The 18,091-nt window shown below is 37.6% G+C and overlaps 2 protein-coding genes across 2 annotated transcripts in view; one reads left to right on the top strand and one right to left on the bottom strand.

The window, feature by feature from the left end:
- The window catches only part of LOC141389034 (uncharacterized), a 36,016-nt gene extending 32,625 nt beyond the window's left edge, over positions 1–3,391 (top strand). The window contains exon 5 of the mRNA XM_073960037.1: positions 1,625–3,391. Within this exon, the coding sequence (XP_073816138.1) occupies positions 1,625–2,264 (640 nt within the window). The 3' untranslated portion in view covers positions 2,265–3,391. The remainder of the gene's footprint in view (positions 1–1,624) is intronic.
- Positions 3,392–16,020: 12,629 nt separating this feature from the next.
- Smn (survival motor neuron) lies at positions 16,021–17,499 on the bottom strand. Its single transcript, XM_073963992.1, has 2 exons — positions 16,941–17,499; positions 16,021–16,880 (listed from the first exon to the last, which is right to left on the bottom strand). Exons 1-2 carry the CDS (start codon positions 16,956–16,958, stop codon positions 16,188–16,190), a joined length of 711 nt encoding a protein of 236 aa, XP_073820093.1. The 5' UTR covers positions 16,959–17,499; the 3' UTR covers positions 16,021–16,187.
- Between the last annotated feature and the right edge of the window lie 592 nt (positions 17,500–18,091).

Here is an 18,091-nt window from a genome sequence, read left to right as displayed (position 1 = left end):
GAACTTTTCTATAGGAAAAGTCATCTCCGATGAACTTTTCTATAGGAAAAGTCATCTCCGATGAACTTTTCTATAGGAAAAGTCATCTCCGATGAACTTTTCTATAGGAAAAGTCATCTCCGATGAACTTTTCTATAGGAAAAGTCATCTCCGATGAACTTTTCTATAGGAAAAGTCATCTCCGATGAACTTTTCTATAGGAAAAGTCATCTCCGATGAACTTTTCTATAGGAAAAGTCATCTCCGATGAACTTTTCTATAGGAAAAGTCATCTCCGATGAACTTTTCTATAGGAAAAGTCATCTCCGATGAACTTTTCTATAGGAAAAGTCATCTCCGATGAACTTTTCTATAGGAAAAGTCATCTCCGATGAACTTTTCTATAGGAAAAGTCATCTCCGATGAACTTTTCTATAGGAAAAGTCATCTCCGATGAACTTTTCTATAGGAAAAGTCATCTCCGATGAACTTTTCTATAGGAAAAGTCATCTCCGATGAACTTTTCTATAGGAAAAGTCATCTCCGATGAACTTTTCTATAGGAAAAGTCATCTCCGATGAACTTTTCTATAGGAAAAGTCATCTCCGATGAACTTTTCTATAGGAAAAGTCATCTCCGATGAACTTTTCTATAGGAAAAGTCATCTCCGATGAACTTTTCTATAGGAAAAGTCATCTCCGATAAACTTTTCTATAGGAAAAGTCATCTCCCATGAACTTTTCTATAGGAAAAGTCATCTCCGATGAACTTTTCTATAGGAAAAGTCATCTCCGATGAACATTTCTATAGGAAAAGTCATCTCCGATGAACATTTCTATAGGAAAAGTCATCTCCGATGAACTTTTCTATAGGAAAAGTCATCTCCGATGAACTTTTCTATACGAAAAGTCATCTCCGATGAACTTTTCTATAGGAAAAGTCATCTCCGATGAACTTTTCTATAGGAAAAGTCATCTCCGATGAACTTTTCTATAGGAAAAGTCATCTCCGATGAACTTTTCTATACGAAAAGTCATCTCCGATGAACTTTTCTATACGAAAAGTCATCTCCGATGAACTTTTCTATACGAAAAGTCATCTCCGATGAACTTTTCTATACGAAAAGTCATCTCCGATGAACTTTTCTATACGAAAAGTCATCTCCGATGAACTTTTCTATACGAAAAGTCATCTCCGATGAACTTTTCTATACGAAAAGTCATCTCCGATGAACTTTTCTATACGAAAAGTCATCTCCGATGAACTTTTCTATACGAAAAGTCATCTCCGATGAACTTTTCTATACGAAAAGTCATCTCCGATGAACTTTTCTATACGAAAAGTCATCTCCGATGAACTTTTCTATACGAAAAGTCATCTCCGATGAACTTTTCTATACGAAAAGTCATCTCCGATGAACTTTTCTATACGAAAAGTCATCTCCGATGAACTTTTCTATACGAAAAGTCATCACCGATGAACTTTTCTATACGAAAAGTCATCTCCGATGAACTTTTCGATGACAAAAGTCATCTCCGATGAACTTTTCTGTGAGAAAAGTTATCACCCTTGAACTCCTATATTTTTGTCTCTGCCTTGTTTTATACAAAAATCTTATAAATGTCTTCCTTTCTCTCTCTTCCAGTGGCAATGTTGTCGGTTATAATCCCTATGAAGTTGGTAAACCCTCATGCGGTTCATATGGCATGAAACCCTCAAAACGTTATAATGGTCTTTGTGCTGCTCCTGATCCCAGTACAGTTAGCGATAATGCTATTGAAACGTATGAATATAAAAATACTAACAGCAATAGCAACAGCAACGCCAACAACAATAATAATAATTATAATTCATTCAGTGCTTCTTATAACAATAAACAAACTACGCAATATACCACAACTACTAAATTTAATAACAATAATCACAACAGCAACAACAACAATGGCAATAATCGCTTTAAACAAACCACAATCTATACTAATTCCTTCAAACATCAACAGGCGACTGCAACGAAAACAACGTCGTCAACAACGTCACAAAAAGGTGGGAGCTCGTTTGGCACCAAGAACTACGGCGGGTCACAGGCATTCACAACGGAGACATCACAACATCAACAACATCAATACAGGAACAAACTTGAATCGTATAAACCCTCACCGGAGGAATTCAAGAGGTCCGTTTTTAAGCACACCGTATTACGTACTTCTGTAGGTGATCAACAACAACAACAGTTGCAACAGGCCACAAATAAACATGGTTGGAGTCTATTGACATGGCGTGGTTAGAGAGCACATATTTCCACAAGTTAATTTGTTGTCCCAGTACCACCACCATTTCCCCTTCCACCATTAACCCCCATCCATGTAATCATTAACTATTTACTACTGTGTAGTATGCAACAGATTCCTAAAATTCCAGAAATCTGCCAGATTCTATAAAAAAGAACTTGTTTCTTTTTCATTAAGAGAATGTATTTCATATCAAATTCCATTCACCACCTCAATACTCCGTTGTAATGAAAAGAAAATAAATAAAACAAATCACTGCAAATTATGCCATAAATGACCAGAATCATTGCCTAGATTTAAGACTGCAAATCACGAGAAAATCTCCAAATTTGTATCATTTGAAAATATTCCATTAAAAAAATATGTTTTTTTTTTATTTTGTCTAAATTAAATTAGTATTAAGTAGTCTTCATTGTTTCTATGTATCCTTTTTCTTCTTAGGAAAGCTATAATACAGCCTGTCAAAAAGACATTTTGACAATATTTATTTTGTAGTTAATAAAGTGAAGGAAATATCTTTGTCCTTGAGGTTGGTTTATTACCTTTCTACATAAGTAAAATACATTTGTTATAATACGCTCGCGGCAGACTGTTTAGCTTGGCATTTACTATTAATCAGAAACAATTCATAAATACCACATTTTTTTTAAACTTTCGCCACAAATCTTTATTTACAAGCAATGTCAATACACAATTCATTTTTCATCAACACAAGAAAAACTTTAAAGATTTGATTCTGTACTTACATATATCCTTAACAGTTCATTTCAACATGCCCTTTTTCTAAATTCATTTTGAAGATTTGTGAAATTATTGAAACCGCATGAAATCAAATTATTACCAAAAACAAAATATTAACCGAATATTTGTATCAAATGTTTGCTGTCCTGTTTCTTTCCCATAAAGTTTTAGATCCTGAATGTTAATAGTGATGTCTTTCTCCTGTATTGCAAAAATATTAAGTCTTTTTCACTTCATTCCAAAATAAAATTATTTACAAAACCTGTTGTATTTGTTTGCTATGACCATTTTTTGTAATAATTTGTGTTCATAATCTTTTTCTATAGAAATAGAATATTTTATATTTTTAATAAAAACCATATTCAACATTTTATTTAAAACTATTTTTTGTGTGTTTCTTTTTGTTTGTGACTATAGAAGTTTTGGAAGTTTCCAGCGCAGAGTAGTTCAGAATTGTATTTTCCTGATCAAAACACTTTTACTTCTGAACGGATAGAGATATTTTCATAAGCATACCAAATTCGGTTAAGTAGTTACAGAGGAATTCAAGATCAAAGTTAAAATTTTGAGTTTTTCATATTCTGCACCAAAATATGAGTGTTTTTGAGTTTTTCGTATGCACAGTGGGCAATTTTACAAAAAACCTGGCCAAAACTCTAAAAATGAATGGATTCAAGCCTAACCTTGGTTTCTTATGTTTTTCGGGTCGCTGATTTCATTTTTCGTATTTTTTAACCCTTAGACGGTCATTGAGGGGGTCTTTCTGGTCCCTTCTCCTATTAAATGAGTTCGTATCGGATCAAAATATTCTACAAATTTGTTCGCCATCAAATTTTACTATAGGTCCCGGAATACACTAAAACTCTATATCTTACCTAAATTCCAGAAATATGCAAAAGTTGAAAAAAAAATTAGGGTTAAGGTCGTACTTCTTGTGAATTTAGATAAAATTGTGATACAAAACATCATTTTGGAATAATGGCGTCAAAGACAATAATGTTCTTCGTTAAATTCCACTATATGTCACCAATGAATTACAATTTGTGTAAGAAAAGACGTGTAAGTATGATATTGAAGTTTCAAATTTTATTCCATATTATTTTTGATCATTTAAAAAATTATAAGTTATTATAATAATTATAAATATGATGAAAACGGCCAAATAATAAACATATGTATATTATATAATTTCTGAAAATACACACAAAAAGTTATTACTATTCGCTGTCAGACTCGCACTCGTCTGATGATTCAGAATCTATATTGGGATTTATGGTTACTAGCTCAGCATTCCCAATGACGGTAGCAGATAGTAATTTAATAGCAGCTGAGGATAGATTATTGATTTTTTTGAACGGTCTGAACGTAGACTTGAAATGAGAGGATCCGAGGATACAAGTAACCAGTTCATTATATCCGTCATTGTGTTTATTCTAGATGATTTCCGAGAAAAGTTTTCTCGATATTTCTTAATATCTTTATTCCTGGACTCCTGAGCTTCTTCGGAAAGGTGACCGATGGGTAGTGGTGCCCACTCAACAATGAGAAAACCATGGATGAGTACTTCATGAATTGATGTGGGCATGTAATACCACGGATAATTTGTTATTAATAATTTTGCAGTATCCAAGCAGTATTGCATAAAAAGATTAATATCTACTGCGAAACCACAAGATAAAACTTGCATTATAACGTGAGCCCGGTTAAGGCATTCGGCATCTAAACCTAAAATTTCGGCGGATTTCGTCGAATCGGTAAAAAACCTTCGCGCCGTGTTACCATCATTGCTGTTTCCGAACCCTCCAACTTTTGGCGTGTCAATAATAAGCCCCAATTTCTGTTTGAAACTCTTTTGTATTTCATGTAGCTTAAAAAAATTTTTTTCGATGGAAAACTAAAAAATTTTGTCTTTTCTTCATGTACCTGAAAGACAAAATATCACATAAAAACGAGAAGGGCAAATATGGGCAGGATGTTTCGATGTATTTTGGTAAAAAACTCTTCTTTTTTTATGAAATGATAAGTATCATAGCCCAACTCGATCTTACTCATAACTATTTTCATCGCTTTTTGTGAAAATATATCTTAAAAAAAATGAACAAGTACAAATATCAATTATTGAAAACGCGCACTTCATTCGCGACACTGAAGGTTTTGAATACGTTTCGCATACCTTTAATTACAATTAAAAAAAAAAAAAAATAAAACAAACCGCTGTTTATTTTGGATATTACAAGATTTTAATAAACAACTTAAATATTGAGAAATTTTTTTTTTCTAAATGGGGTCACTTTGGCCCCCTTTTATACCCACTTACTAAACAATAAACGTATATATTTTTGCACAACTACACGCAGTGGACTCCTGTAAACAATATTTGACACTATTTAGGGTAAATTGATGCAATGGTTTTTTCGATTTTTGGCCAGGTTTTTTGGGAAATTGGCCACTGTGGTATGTTCCAAACTATTAAAAAAGGTCAAACAGAAATTCAACTTTTTTTTCAAAAAATTTAAAATTTGTTCAAAAATGAAAAAGAAAAAAACAATTAAGAACGGCGTTAAGTTCGGCCAGGCCGAACTTGTTATACCCTCCACCACGAATTGTATTGAAGTAAAACTGATCAATTAGTTTCGTTTATGAAGAAGAATAAATACCAAATTCCAGCAATTTCGGTAAAACAATGTGGCTAACTTTAAAAATGCCGAAAACTGGAATTTACTGAAGAATTTATGAAGGTTTTATACCACCAACGAAGACTAAGTACTAAATTTCAGTTATTTCAAAGTACACTTCTATGGGGACAATATGAAGGCGTGGACCCCCATGGAAAACTTAATACCAAATTACAGCCATTTCGGTGGAATATTGAGGCCACAACCTTAAAAATCCCGAAAATCGGGAAGATCCGTACTATGGGGGGCTATATAAAGGCGTGGTCCTGTACCGACAAATTTAGAGGGGAAAGTTTTATAACCCCAACGAAGACTAAATACCAATTTTCATCCATTTCGGAGGCCACAACTTCAAAATACCGAAAATCGGGATGTACCGTTCTATGGGGGCTATATGTAGGCGTGGACCTATACCGACAACTTTCATATGTAAAGTTTTATACCCAAAATGAAAACCAAATACTAAATTTCAGCCATTTGGGTGGAATATTAAGGCCACAACCTTCAAAATACCGAAAACCGGGTGGTACCGTTCTATGGGGGCTATATGCAGACATGACCCAATACCAACAAATTTCAGGTAGTAAATTTTATACCCACGACGAAGACTAAGGATTGTCATCTAATCGACATTGGTGGCATGGACCTTCGTGGCTTTCTCAAGACGGAAAAAAGTGGCCTAAACCGCGCACATTTGGAAACATTCCATAGAAGTCCATATAGAAGCCGACGTTGAGGACATCATTGATCGATTTTTCTCTCTAAATAGATGTCTAAAGGCCTGCGTACATAAGCTGCTCTGCCTGATTGCCTTGCTTTCCTGCTTCATTTTTGACATAATAAAAATAAAAGAATAAAGAAGGCCGAGGAAATTTCGAACTGGGTTGCCCTTTTCTTTTGTATTCTTTTATCATAAGTAAGCAAGGTAAGCAGGCAAGGGAGCTTATGTACGCAGGCCTTAAGAACTCTATGTTATGTTTTTCTATTTATCAGTAGTGGGATTCTGTAACTCATTTTTACTGTTACCGACAAAAATCGGTAAAATTAAAATGCTTATAATTTCGATAATTAACGAAATTTTTCGTTAAGTTAACGATGAATAAAAAGTAGTCGCTAGCCTTTACCGACACAAACAGTGATGCCAACTTTTCTTTATGTTTTTAGTCATAATTTTGCGATTTAATTTTACCGATTTTTGTCGGTAACAGCAAAAATGAGTTACAGAATCCCACTACAGGTTATGCAAAAAAGAAAGGACATACTTAGATCATATTCTGCGAAATGAAGAAATTGAATTTGTACAAGGTCGAATTATGTATATCCCTTACACAGCAGAAGAGCTTCTTAAAGGAAATTAAGCGAACAATCGTCCCTTGAACAAATCGAGTAGACTTTTCACGGTAAGCCTCTTCATGGACGACAATCGTGTACTGGGCGTGGGAGGAAGACTAAATAATTCCGGTCTCAAATTTGAAGAAAAACATCCAATTATCATACCCGAAAAATCCAAATTCGCCAAACTAGTAGTCCTGTTCATAAAATATCGTTACACTCTGAACACCACACAATGCTACTTGCTATTCGACAGGGCTTCTATGTACCCAGAATAAAAAAATTATGTAATTCGAAAATGTATCAAGGGCTGCAAACCGTGTGTCATATTCAAACATAAATATCAACATCAAAATTATATCGTCCTTCCGTCCGAAAGAATGCAGTTTTCGTTACCGTTTACTTACACCGGCGTCGACTTCGCAGGGCCATTTAATATGCGCGCTTCGAACATTCGAAATGCGAAAATAGTAAAAGGATATGCAGCTGTTTTTGTATGCTTCTGCACGAAAGCTGTTCCACGGAGGCTTTCATTGCCTGTTTCAACAGATTCACTGGCCGACGTGGCCTCCCCAAAATCATGTACTCCGATAATGGTCGAAACTTCGTCGGCGCAAGTTACAAGCTTCTAAAGGAACATCACCAATTCCTCAAAGACGCCGAAAAGGCAAAGGTAGAGAAATACGCAATCCATGGATTTAACTGGTCTTTCAACCGGAAGTTTCATCCAATATTCCAGATAAAAGAATTTCTATTCTAAACCGCTGGGAACGCTTGAAAGCACTTCTTCACATCTTGGCACAACGATGGAAAAACGAGTACGTCACGGAACTACTAGCAAAATGGAAAACAGCGCAACACAACATAAAATTAAATGATTATGTCATCGCCAAAGACGATCTTTTACCACCTACTGAGTGGCGTCTCGGTCGGGTAACAAAAATATATCATGGTAACGATAATAACGTCCGCGTAGTCGAACTATTAACTCAAAACGGCACAATTACCCGGCCAATCGTCAAACTACATATGTATGTCTCTTACCAATGCGATCCAATTAAACCCCAATCAACTCTTCCACACCGCACTGATTCACATTATCCAAAAATGCCCTCTAATCACTCGTACATACATATCTTCTTCTTTATTTACAGATAATCATGGTCAGATGTCATTTGTGCTCCAGCAGCCACCAGCTGAAATATTGTCAATTCTTCGCAATGGTCGTCCCACAGCTTCGCCGTCGAACCGTGGAAAAGCATAACCTGTGCCTCACCCACACCATCGATGCTTGCGACAGCCCATTCAGATGCCGTTATTGCGATGGAAATCATCATTCAATGCTCCACCTACCAGAAGCCAAACCTCTTGCTGCCCATGATAGCTCTCCGACACCCTATGCCATGCAATCGTTCACATTGACGCTGCCAAATCGTTCCACTCCACAAACATTACCAACGCCATCAACACCAACCGTATTACCTAATCATCCAACAATACATGACGCGTCCATCCAAAAACGACGAATTCCTTGGCCTGCTCTTATCGTTTTAAAGGACACTACGTCGTTGCTAGCATCACTGCCATTGGCCACATCTATAAACACACTTTATCAACCAACAGTTCAGGTGCCCGCCTCCGTCCACGTGATACCCATGATCCGCACCATCGTTTCTTACAAAGGTCATGAACAGGATTTAACCCTTATGGTTGATAGCAAAGTTCGCCATTCCCAAATCTTATGGAGAACCGCAAAGAACTTTACAGACTTCCAACCACAATTCAACCCGTCCGGTGATCCTATGGCCGCTTTATGGTAAAAAGTTTTGGTCCCACATATTACTACATATTCCGTCTAACAGACCAAGCAGACATGCCAGAACCGATTGGCGACACTCGGCTCCGTGCCCATTTCAATCGTTTCGTGCCATTAGCCCACGAAGACTTCCACAACGTTATCCACGTGGACATTGTCCTCAGCCAACGATCCTGGGATAAAATCAAGCAAAAACAGGTCATCAAAAGTAACGATCACACCCCCGTAGCGCAAGCAACACCTTTCGGATGGGTAATCCACGCACCATGAGAAACCTGCTCCTGTGCCCGGCACGAAGGACAACATCCCGTGTATATGCAAAAGTGAGGCGGGAGTATGTTGAACCCAGTTAAACAAGTCCCACATGGAAACCTTCCCCTACAACATATTAGCTGTGTTCCAGAACTAAAAGGTTTTTACAATTTTTACGACTTTTACACATTTTACTCGAAAAACCGTTCCCGTACACAAAAAAGTTGTGAAATGTTCACTTCTCTTTAAACAAAAATGGCGCTGAATGACGCTCTTTTCAAAAACTTTTTACTCGACAAATTTGAGCGTGTAAAAAATAGTAACATGGTTGCCGGCGTCTGATTGGCTGGTACACCGACATTGACATTTGTTCCAGCTTTTTTGACGTTTTTTCCATTTTTGCGTTCCCGAACTTTTTGAAAAAAACTTTTTTGTGAGATCAATTTTTTCTCTTTCTCTCTTTTACGAGGCTTACTATTAAAAAGTACGGGAACAAAGCTATTAACTAGCCAGGGCTTTCGAAGAGCGCCAATACTTACCACATACAACCTTTTTTTCTCTATTTATCATAAAATTGCACTCATGTAGAGCGAACTAAATTCCAATTTTATATACTCTACTATTCTCTGCATCTGTACTATTTACACTCATTTCTTTTTTTTGCTCATTAATGTATGTACATTAGAGTGGGGCGATTTGAAAACCATCACGGGCGCCTAGAGTTTCTGATTCTTGGGATTGTACTGAGCAAAAAAGTCAACTAGACCATATGTCTACGGTGGAAATGGAGCCCCCGGATTTTGACTGGAAGTTTTTATTCAAGGATTTTTGGATATTTTGGCAAAGAACAACCAAACCACTGAGATTTTCGATCCAACATAAAGACAACAATTGTAGCCAAGACAATAATAAAGAACTCTCTAGTATATCGCTTTCTAATGATATACATATACGGTTAATCGGTTACTTAAAACCAGTTCCAAAATCGGTTTTGACATCAGAATATCCGGTTCAAAAATGTAGATAACCGGATCTATCCTTTAATAAATTTTTTTATTAATGTATTCGTCATTACAAGAGCTATTTATGGTAAGTATTTCGGAAGCACCGCAGACCAATAACGAATATACATAAAAACAAAACATAGTTTTCTGAACAAAAACCGGGGAAATGTCAAAAAGGACCATGAAAGCGGGGAAATAACGATTGGTCATCAATGAGAACCGTACCTAAAATCTTCTGAACGACATTTTTGTAGAATATTTGGATGCTGTAAAATCTCGTCTTGTGGTACTTTTACTACGGTTCAAAAAATAAAGGACGAAAAGGACATAAAAGGAATGGAGTTAGAGGGATGAAATATTCTACAAAAAGATTCACCATTCGATTTGACTGAAGACATGTAATGTCAAAATGAAGCTACAATAACGTTTTAGAGAGATATAAAGCTATTTTCTCACAAATTAAGGGTCCAAAGTTAAACCATTAATCACGCAAAATCTCGGAAACTTGACCTATGGTGAAAATTTCCTTTTGGGTTCTTAGTACACTCTCCAAGGGCTTTCATCTCCAAAAGGGATTTTCCACCCACTGAATTTGTGTCCCATTTTGTAGCACAGTGTCATTTATCGATATTTTCCGAAAAATGTGCACCTTCTCGAGGCCATAACTCCCTGAAGGAGCGTTCCAATGCTTTTGCGATATACTAGAGAGTTCTTTATTATTGTCTTGGCTACAATTGTTGTCTTTATGTTGGATCGAAAATTTCAGTGGTTTGCTTGTTCTTTGCCAAAATATCCAAAAATCCTTGAATAAAAACTTCAAGTCAAAATCCGGGGGCTCGATTTTCACCGTAGACATATGGTCTAGTTGACTTTTTTGCTCAGTACAATCCCAAGAATCAGAAACTCCAGGCGCCCGATAACACTTTTTTCCTTCCATACAAATCGCCCCGGCCTAATGTACATACATATGTACATATGTGTTAGTAAATCAGAGTTGTATTTGAAGACAAACTGTCTGGTGTAACCGCCTAGATAGTGTCAACGGTATATTTATTAGCGTATTCCATCAGGAACATAAACTATTTACATAGAATCTCCATCTTACTCTATCCGAAGCAATATATCGTAACTCATTAAAAGATTTTCCAGTTTCATTAAGAATGGTTCTTCGCCAGGTGGTTTTTGGCCGTCCTCTGCTGCGATTACCCTGAGGATTCCAGCTCAACGTTTCGTGGCATACATCGTCGAAAGGCTTGCGGAGTGTGTGTCCAATCCAGTTGTATTTACGTCGTTTTATTTGTGTGTTTATATCTTCTTGTTGAGCCAGTTGAAGAAAGTCTGCATTTGATATGGTTCTTGGCCACCATATTTTAAGAATGTTGCGAAGACATCTGTTGGTGAAAACTTGCAGTTTATTTTTAATATTTTCATTCACTAGCCAGGTTTCAGATCCATACAATAGTACCGACTTGACGCAGGCATTATATATGTGTAATTTGGTTTTTGGGGAATATGCCCCAGAGTTCCATATATTTTTTAGGCTGCAGTATGCGCTTCTGGCTTTTTGGATGCGCATGTCGACGTCGACAATTGCTCCGCCGTTCGGGTTGATGTTGCTGCCAAGATAGCTAAAGTTATCTACATTTTCAATACGTTTCCCGTTTAGAAAGAATGTAGGGGTTTGGTTTGATTTAACATGCATACATTTCGTTTTTTCGGCGTTTATGTGTAGGCCAAATTTTGCTGCTTGCTCAGATAATTGATTGATTTTCGATTGCATATTTTCTTTGGTAGTAGCAAGCAACACGATGTCGTCGGCATATTCCAAATCTTCGAGGTTATGATGTAGTCTCCAAGGTATGCCTTTGTTTTGATTTATTGAATATGACAATATTTCGTCTAGCGTGGTTATGAAAAGGAGTGGAGAAAGCAGACATCCTTGTTTAACTCCGCTGATAGTTTTGAAAGCTTCGCTAATTTTGCCGTTGTGAAAGACTCTCATTGTTGAGTTGGTATATTGTGCTTTTATAAGATTTATTATTTTTGTAGGGACGCTTTTTTTCTCAAGTGCCTCCCAAATTTTTTTCCTATTTAGAGCGTCGAAGGCCTTTTCAAAATCAACGAAGGTCAAATATAATGGCGTATTGAACTCGTTGCACTGTTCGATTATCAATCGCAAACTATTTATTTGGTCCACACAGGAACGGTTAGGTCTGAACCCTGCCTGTTCTTTGCGAAGGCATTTGTCAAGTGGATCGAGTATGCGGGTGAGTATTATTCTGTTGAAAATTTTGCATATAGATGGTGTTAGAGCTATGCCTCTCCAGTTGCTGCAATTTTTTAGGTCCCCTTTCTTTGGTATTTTTATTATTAGGCTTTCTTTCCACTCTGACGGGACCGTTTCAGTTTCCCAGATTTTGGTTATTAGTGGTGAGAGTATTTCAGCGAAATATTCTGGGTCGCATTTGTAAAATTCTGCAGGCAGATTGTCGATACCTGCTGCTTTACCATTTTTTAATAGTATTATTGCATCTTTTATTTCGTTTATTGAGGGGGTACCCGAATTTATGTATTCCGTAGGACGGTTGTAGGCGTGGCTTTGTACTCCGTCAATATTTAAATCGGTAGCTGGTTCGATGGTGCGATTTAAGATATCCTCAAAGTGTTCCTTCCATCTTTTGAGCTGTGCGTCTGTATCCGTGAGAATCATTCCGAATTTGTCTTTAATAGGTATGTTTGAATTTAGCTTTTTCCCCGAAAGTTTTCTCGTTATATTAAAAACTGTTTTTAAGTCTCCACGACTTGCTGCCGCCTCGGCTTCGGCAGCCATAGAATTTATAAAACTGCGTTTATCGTTTCTGGCTTGTTTCTTCACTTTTTTGATAAGTTGTGATATTTCAGCTTGTAATGATAATTTTTGGAAGGGGTCTTTTTCCGTAAGTAATTTTGTATTGGTTTTACGTCGCTCCTCTACCAAATTCCAAAATTCTTGGGATAGCCATTCCTTGTGATCTTTTCTGTGGAAGTTCACTGTTTCGACAGCAGTCTCAGGCAATGCGGTTTTAATTTTCGTCCATTCAGCTTCTATATTGAGATTCGGCGATTGTGTTGAAGGCATCTGCCGGTATTTATTTGAAAAATTGGACAGAAAATTACGTTTTGTATCTTCAGATTGCATTTTGTTGGTGTTAAAAGGGCGGCGTTTCGGTTCTCTGGCTGTGGATTGGCGAGTATGTCTTCGGAGCATGATTTTAAGTTCAGCTATCAGAAGAAAGTGATCTGAGGCGATGTCGGCACTAAGTAGCATTCTCACGTCTTGCAGCATTTTAAAATTTGTTTTGCCAATGCAGAAATGATCTATCTGACTCTCTACTGGGATGAGTGTATTTCGTGAGCGCCATGTTATTTTGTGACAAGTTTTATGTGGGAAGAATGATCCGCCTATCGCGAGGTCGAATTTTGCACATAGTTCCAGAAGCAATTCTCCATTAGCATTTTTTTCACCGGGGCTGTGCCTTCCCATTATATTCGCGAATCCGACATTATTATTGCCAATGCGTGCATTTAAATCGCCCATCAATATAAGTATGTCTTTTTTGTCGACGTGTCGTAAAGTTCGACTTAGATCATCGTAGAAATTTTCTTTCATTTGTAGATCTGAGACTTCCGTCGGGGCATAACATTGGACTATGGTAATTTTTCCGATGCTGCTATTCAACTGAATCGTAATTATCCGCTCTGAGATAGCTGACCAAGACATTACGGAGTCGCGCAATTTCCTGCTGACGAAAACGCCAACACCGTGTGTATGGGGCTCTCCTTCTTTGCGTCCGGAGTATAGGAGCCGGTCTCCTTGTGAACTTGTAAAGTCACCGCTTCCGTTCCACCGCATTTCGCTAATTCCGACTATGGGGATGTTTAGCCTATTGCATTCTGCCGTTAATTGTGCAAGTTTTCCTGTTTGGAATAGAGAGTTTACGTTCCATGTTGCGAATCTTATCCGTGGGCATGCAGGGTTCGTCATCAAAAAATCGGTTTGTTTTACGTTTCTTTTCTTCGGGTTTGTAATCGTTTGTGTGTTCAGCGTCAATAGGGGATTGGCCTAATGGTGCCTAGTCTGGTGGTAGGGATGCTACCTTAAAAGTATCGGTGTTTCTTGAGAAGGTGGCCTCCAAACTTGCCTCCTTACTCCGCTTTTGGTATCTGACCATTTCCTGTTAGATGACTGGTGTTGAAAGGTTATCCCGCCTTTTATTCGGACGTCATTTCCTCATCGGTGAAAACAGGGACCGGCGCGTGAAGCCTGAGGTTGACATTTTCACTAGAGAGGCTATTTGTGGCGCATCTAGTGACTTGGCCCCCAAAGTCAACGGTATATGTAAACAAAATAAGGAAATGTCTATAAATTATTGGAATTAATATTAATTGCCCTATAGGAATTTAGACGGATGCACCATCCCGATCGTAGTTGAACTCTCTGAACTACTCTGGCGCCGCATAGCTTACCACAGACCGACATATTGCGTTATACATATGTGGTCAACTAGGTTTCTTTATTTGCAATCCAAGTGCTATCGGCTAGTAGATGTGGGTAATCTAGTTCCTAGTTCACTGTACTAGTTCCAAAACGTATGAGTAACATCATAAAATCTAACGTTTGCGGACCATTGGAACTGCGTAGTAAACTAGATAGGACGATACGAACACGCTGTCGATTGTTACCCCTAGAATCTTGGGGTAGTTGGTGGTCTAAATTCGACTACCATCGCCAAACGTTACTGAGGTCCTACATACTTCTTTGCAGGGTTCAGGAGTGGCTATACCATTACGCCTATGCTCGGCGGCAACCAGTTAACTTCCAGTGTCAACTACCAGACCGTACGGTCACTGGGGATGGCTCGACAGAGCTCATCGCGCTCATTTGCTAATCCCGTCACTTCTGCTTCGGTTATTCCACCAACAGGTATATGACGGGCGGCTGCAGCAGTGATGATGTCTCTCTGTAACCCTTACATCAAAACGGTTCGGCAGATCTCTGAAGCGCTGGTTAGTGAACTCTCTGAAACTAAGCCAATTACCTTTCCCATGATTGATGAAAGTGCGGCGTTCAGAGGTGATGAGACAATTATGGCGACATGGTTTGCCCCAAGAGACGGTGACGAGGGTTATATGTGGCGATTTGTGACACTCTCCTCTAATTATGGTGGCGCCTGGGTATAAGCATTAAATTCCCACAAGACCATCATCAGTTCCACAGTGTACAATCAACACCTGACTGCTACTCCCAAGCGAGATAGGTCTGTATTGAACAAACTGGTGCAATAGGAAAGCTAGTCCCCCACCTCCACTTCTGGTGCGATCCATCCTCAGTACGTTGTAAAAAATTCATTTCTGGGATTGGAACAGCAACGACTGGTGTTAAGTGCTGAGTGTGCGGCTGCTGTTGAGACGTGTGTTCTGATGACAATTACTGGGGCTGTGTTCACGCAGCATGCAGCAACATGGTCCCTGTCGTAGCCCCTTTCATGGACGAATCAGAACAACCTATAAGATGCACCCATTCCCGGCAACTATTGCATCTGACCGAAGTTTGAGTGCTGAAACAGAACACATCCACATTGGTCCTGGGGTTTCCTTCGTCCCGGCTCAGAACAAAGGAATCCGGAGCAAGCATTCCGGGATATGCTACACCCAACACAGAAAAACGATACACATACAAGCATATTTACACTGAGGTAGATTCATTTCAAATATTATTAGCATAAAATGAAACACAACTTAGTCCAATTTGAGTGTAGTAAAAGTTTAAAAATAAATGATCCAGTATCGACTGTATTTTCAAAGCCCAAGGTCGCATAACTATTTGTAGATTCAATAGCATCCGTTTTTCGACATAATCCATTGATCCAAGTCATAACTAATGTATCCACCAATTTCCTTTAAATTAACATTTGAAATTCATGTTTTATTTAATACAAGTCCAGCTGATAATATGTAATAGTAAATCTTATAAAACTAAAATAATTCATAAGAATAAAGAAACAAAATTCTGCTGATATTCTCATTTGTGTCGTTCTGTCTGCGTAACTTTAAAACAAGTTTACTTCTTTGACTTTGATTTGGCCATTTGCATGCCTTGATATACACCAGTATAATAACCACTCATATACCATGACATCAACATGGCCGATAGATGTTCCGAATCTTCGGCATTGTGAGATGCTGTCAACATTGGAGGTATGGGAGGTGGTGGAGGCATAGAGGTTTTGCTTAGTTTAGTTTTAATTTTCTTTGCCTGTGTTTTGCCACTGGTACTTGGACAAGTATTAACGGCATCATCTCCGGTCTCTGCTTCAAGTTTTGCCTTGGCAAATTGTAAGCGACGATATTTCTTACCCCAAGAGGCAATAAGATCACATAGAGCAACTTCCTGCAGATTGTCATAGCCAATGTACTTAAGAAGGCATGTTTCTGCCTCCTTATCAATTGACATTATTTTTGCCTCATAATCGATGCCATCTTCGTAGGTAGCACGTACATAATCACCCACTTTATATTCAGCATGGGATACAATATTTTCAAGCGTGCCACCGGTAGCCCCAACACCGCCACTGCCACTAGATTTGGATTTTTTACCATCACTAGTATCATTGGTGTCACTCTTCTTACTGGTGGATAGTGAAATACGACGCGCCAATTCTTCCCTAGCTAACTTAACGGAGTCATCGTAAGCTTTGATCAAAAGCGTGTCGTCCCAAGCATCATCAGCAGCACCGTCTTTTGCTTCAGTTGGCTAAAAACAAAAAACCCACATCAATTATTACAAATAGGGAAGGATAAGTTCATTACTAACCACTTTCGATGCTGACATTTTAATTGATTTAAAACAATTTCAAACTTTTTGTTTATGAAGTTGTAAACAATTGGAATGTAGAGATACGTAAGTCGACTTTAGATTAAACATTAGTCGACTTTTGGTTATAGAGATATTAGAAAGTCGAGCATGAAAAGTTGATTTTTTACAGTGGTGTTCACGAACCAAAAATTTCTAAAATTTTCACAATTTTTTCAAACAGGCGTTTCCGTACTCAAAAAGTTGAACATATTGCAACTTTTCTTTAAACAAAAATGTCGCTGAACACCGTTGCCTTTAGAAACTTTTTACACAATGAATTGGGGTGAGCAAAACGTTATAATACGTTTCCAGGCTTCTGTTTGGCTGGTACGCTGATTTTGTCAATTCTTCCATTTTTTACGTTTCTGTCATTTTTCGTTCTCTTACTTTTTGTGCAAAATTGGATGTGGTAGGCAATTTGTGACAGTTCGCTCTTTTGCCATTAAACACAACGGGATGACAAGTTGTGAAATGATACCTTCAGTTAACAATTGGCCTGTTCCAGAACAACAAGAATCTACTAATTTTTAATGCGATAACAATTTTTCATTTATAATATCGTAGAAATACTAAAAATTAGTAGATTCTTGCAGTTCTGGAACAGACCATTTGGACTGTATGTTAGAGCTGGCAAACTATTGATATTCCCAACATTAGATATATTCGATATTTAATTAAAAAAATTGATTGCTATATTATCGTTAATTTGTCATCACCATTAATTTAGAAGCGAAAATAACTATGCTTTTTGACATTTTGCACAAGTGGTTCACAGAAATAAATATAACGGAGAAAAATCAATTCTTCTGAAAAATTTGTACGTGTGGCTACGGACTTACTTTCTCACATCCACCAAACCGAAAAGCCGGAAAATTTATATTTATTTCAACGAATTTTAGGTTAGCGGTTTTTAATCCGATAATATCGATAGAAAAAACTATCTATCGACATTTAACTTTTAGAAAATAATCAATATTATCGACAGTGCCATTGATTTTTTGCCAATAATGGATAATTCCGAAAATCGACAGTCAAAACTGATCGTGTGTACCTTGCTTTATAGTTGACAATCGAAAAGTCCACTTTTGACTTCGTACGTATCCCTAGTG

The sequence above is a fragment of the Musca autumnalis genome, unplaced genomic scaffold, assembly GCF_047663935.1.
Source record: "Musca autumnalis isolate F117 unplaced genomic scaffold, ASM4766393v1 scaffold_1, whole genome shotgun sequence".
NCBI classification, from domain to species: Eukaryota; Metazoa; Arthropoda; class Insecta; order Diptera; family Muscidae; genus Musca; species Musca autumnalis.
Note: the sequence above shows the minus strand (reverse complement) of the source record. Positions and strands in the feature narration are given on the sequence as shown.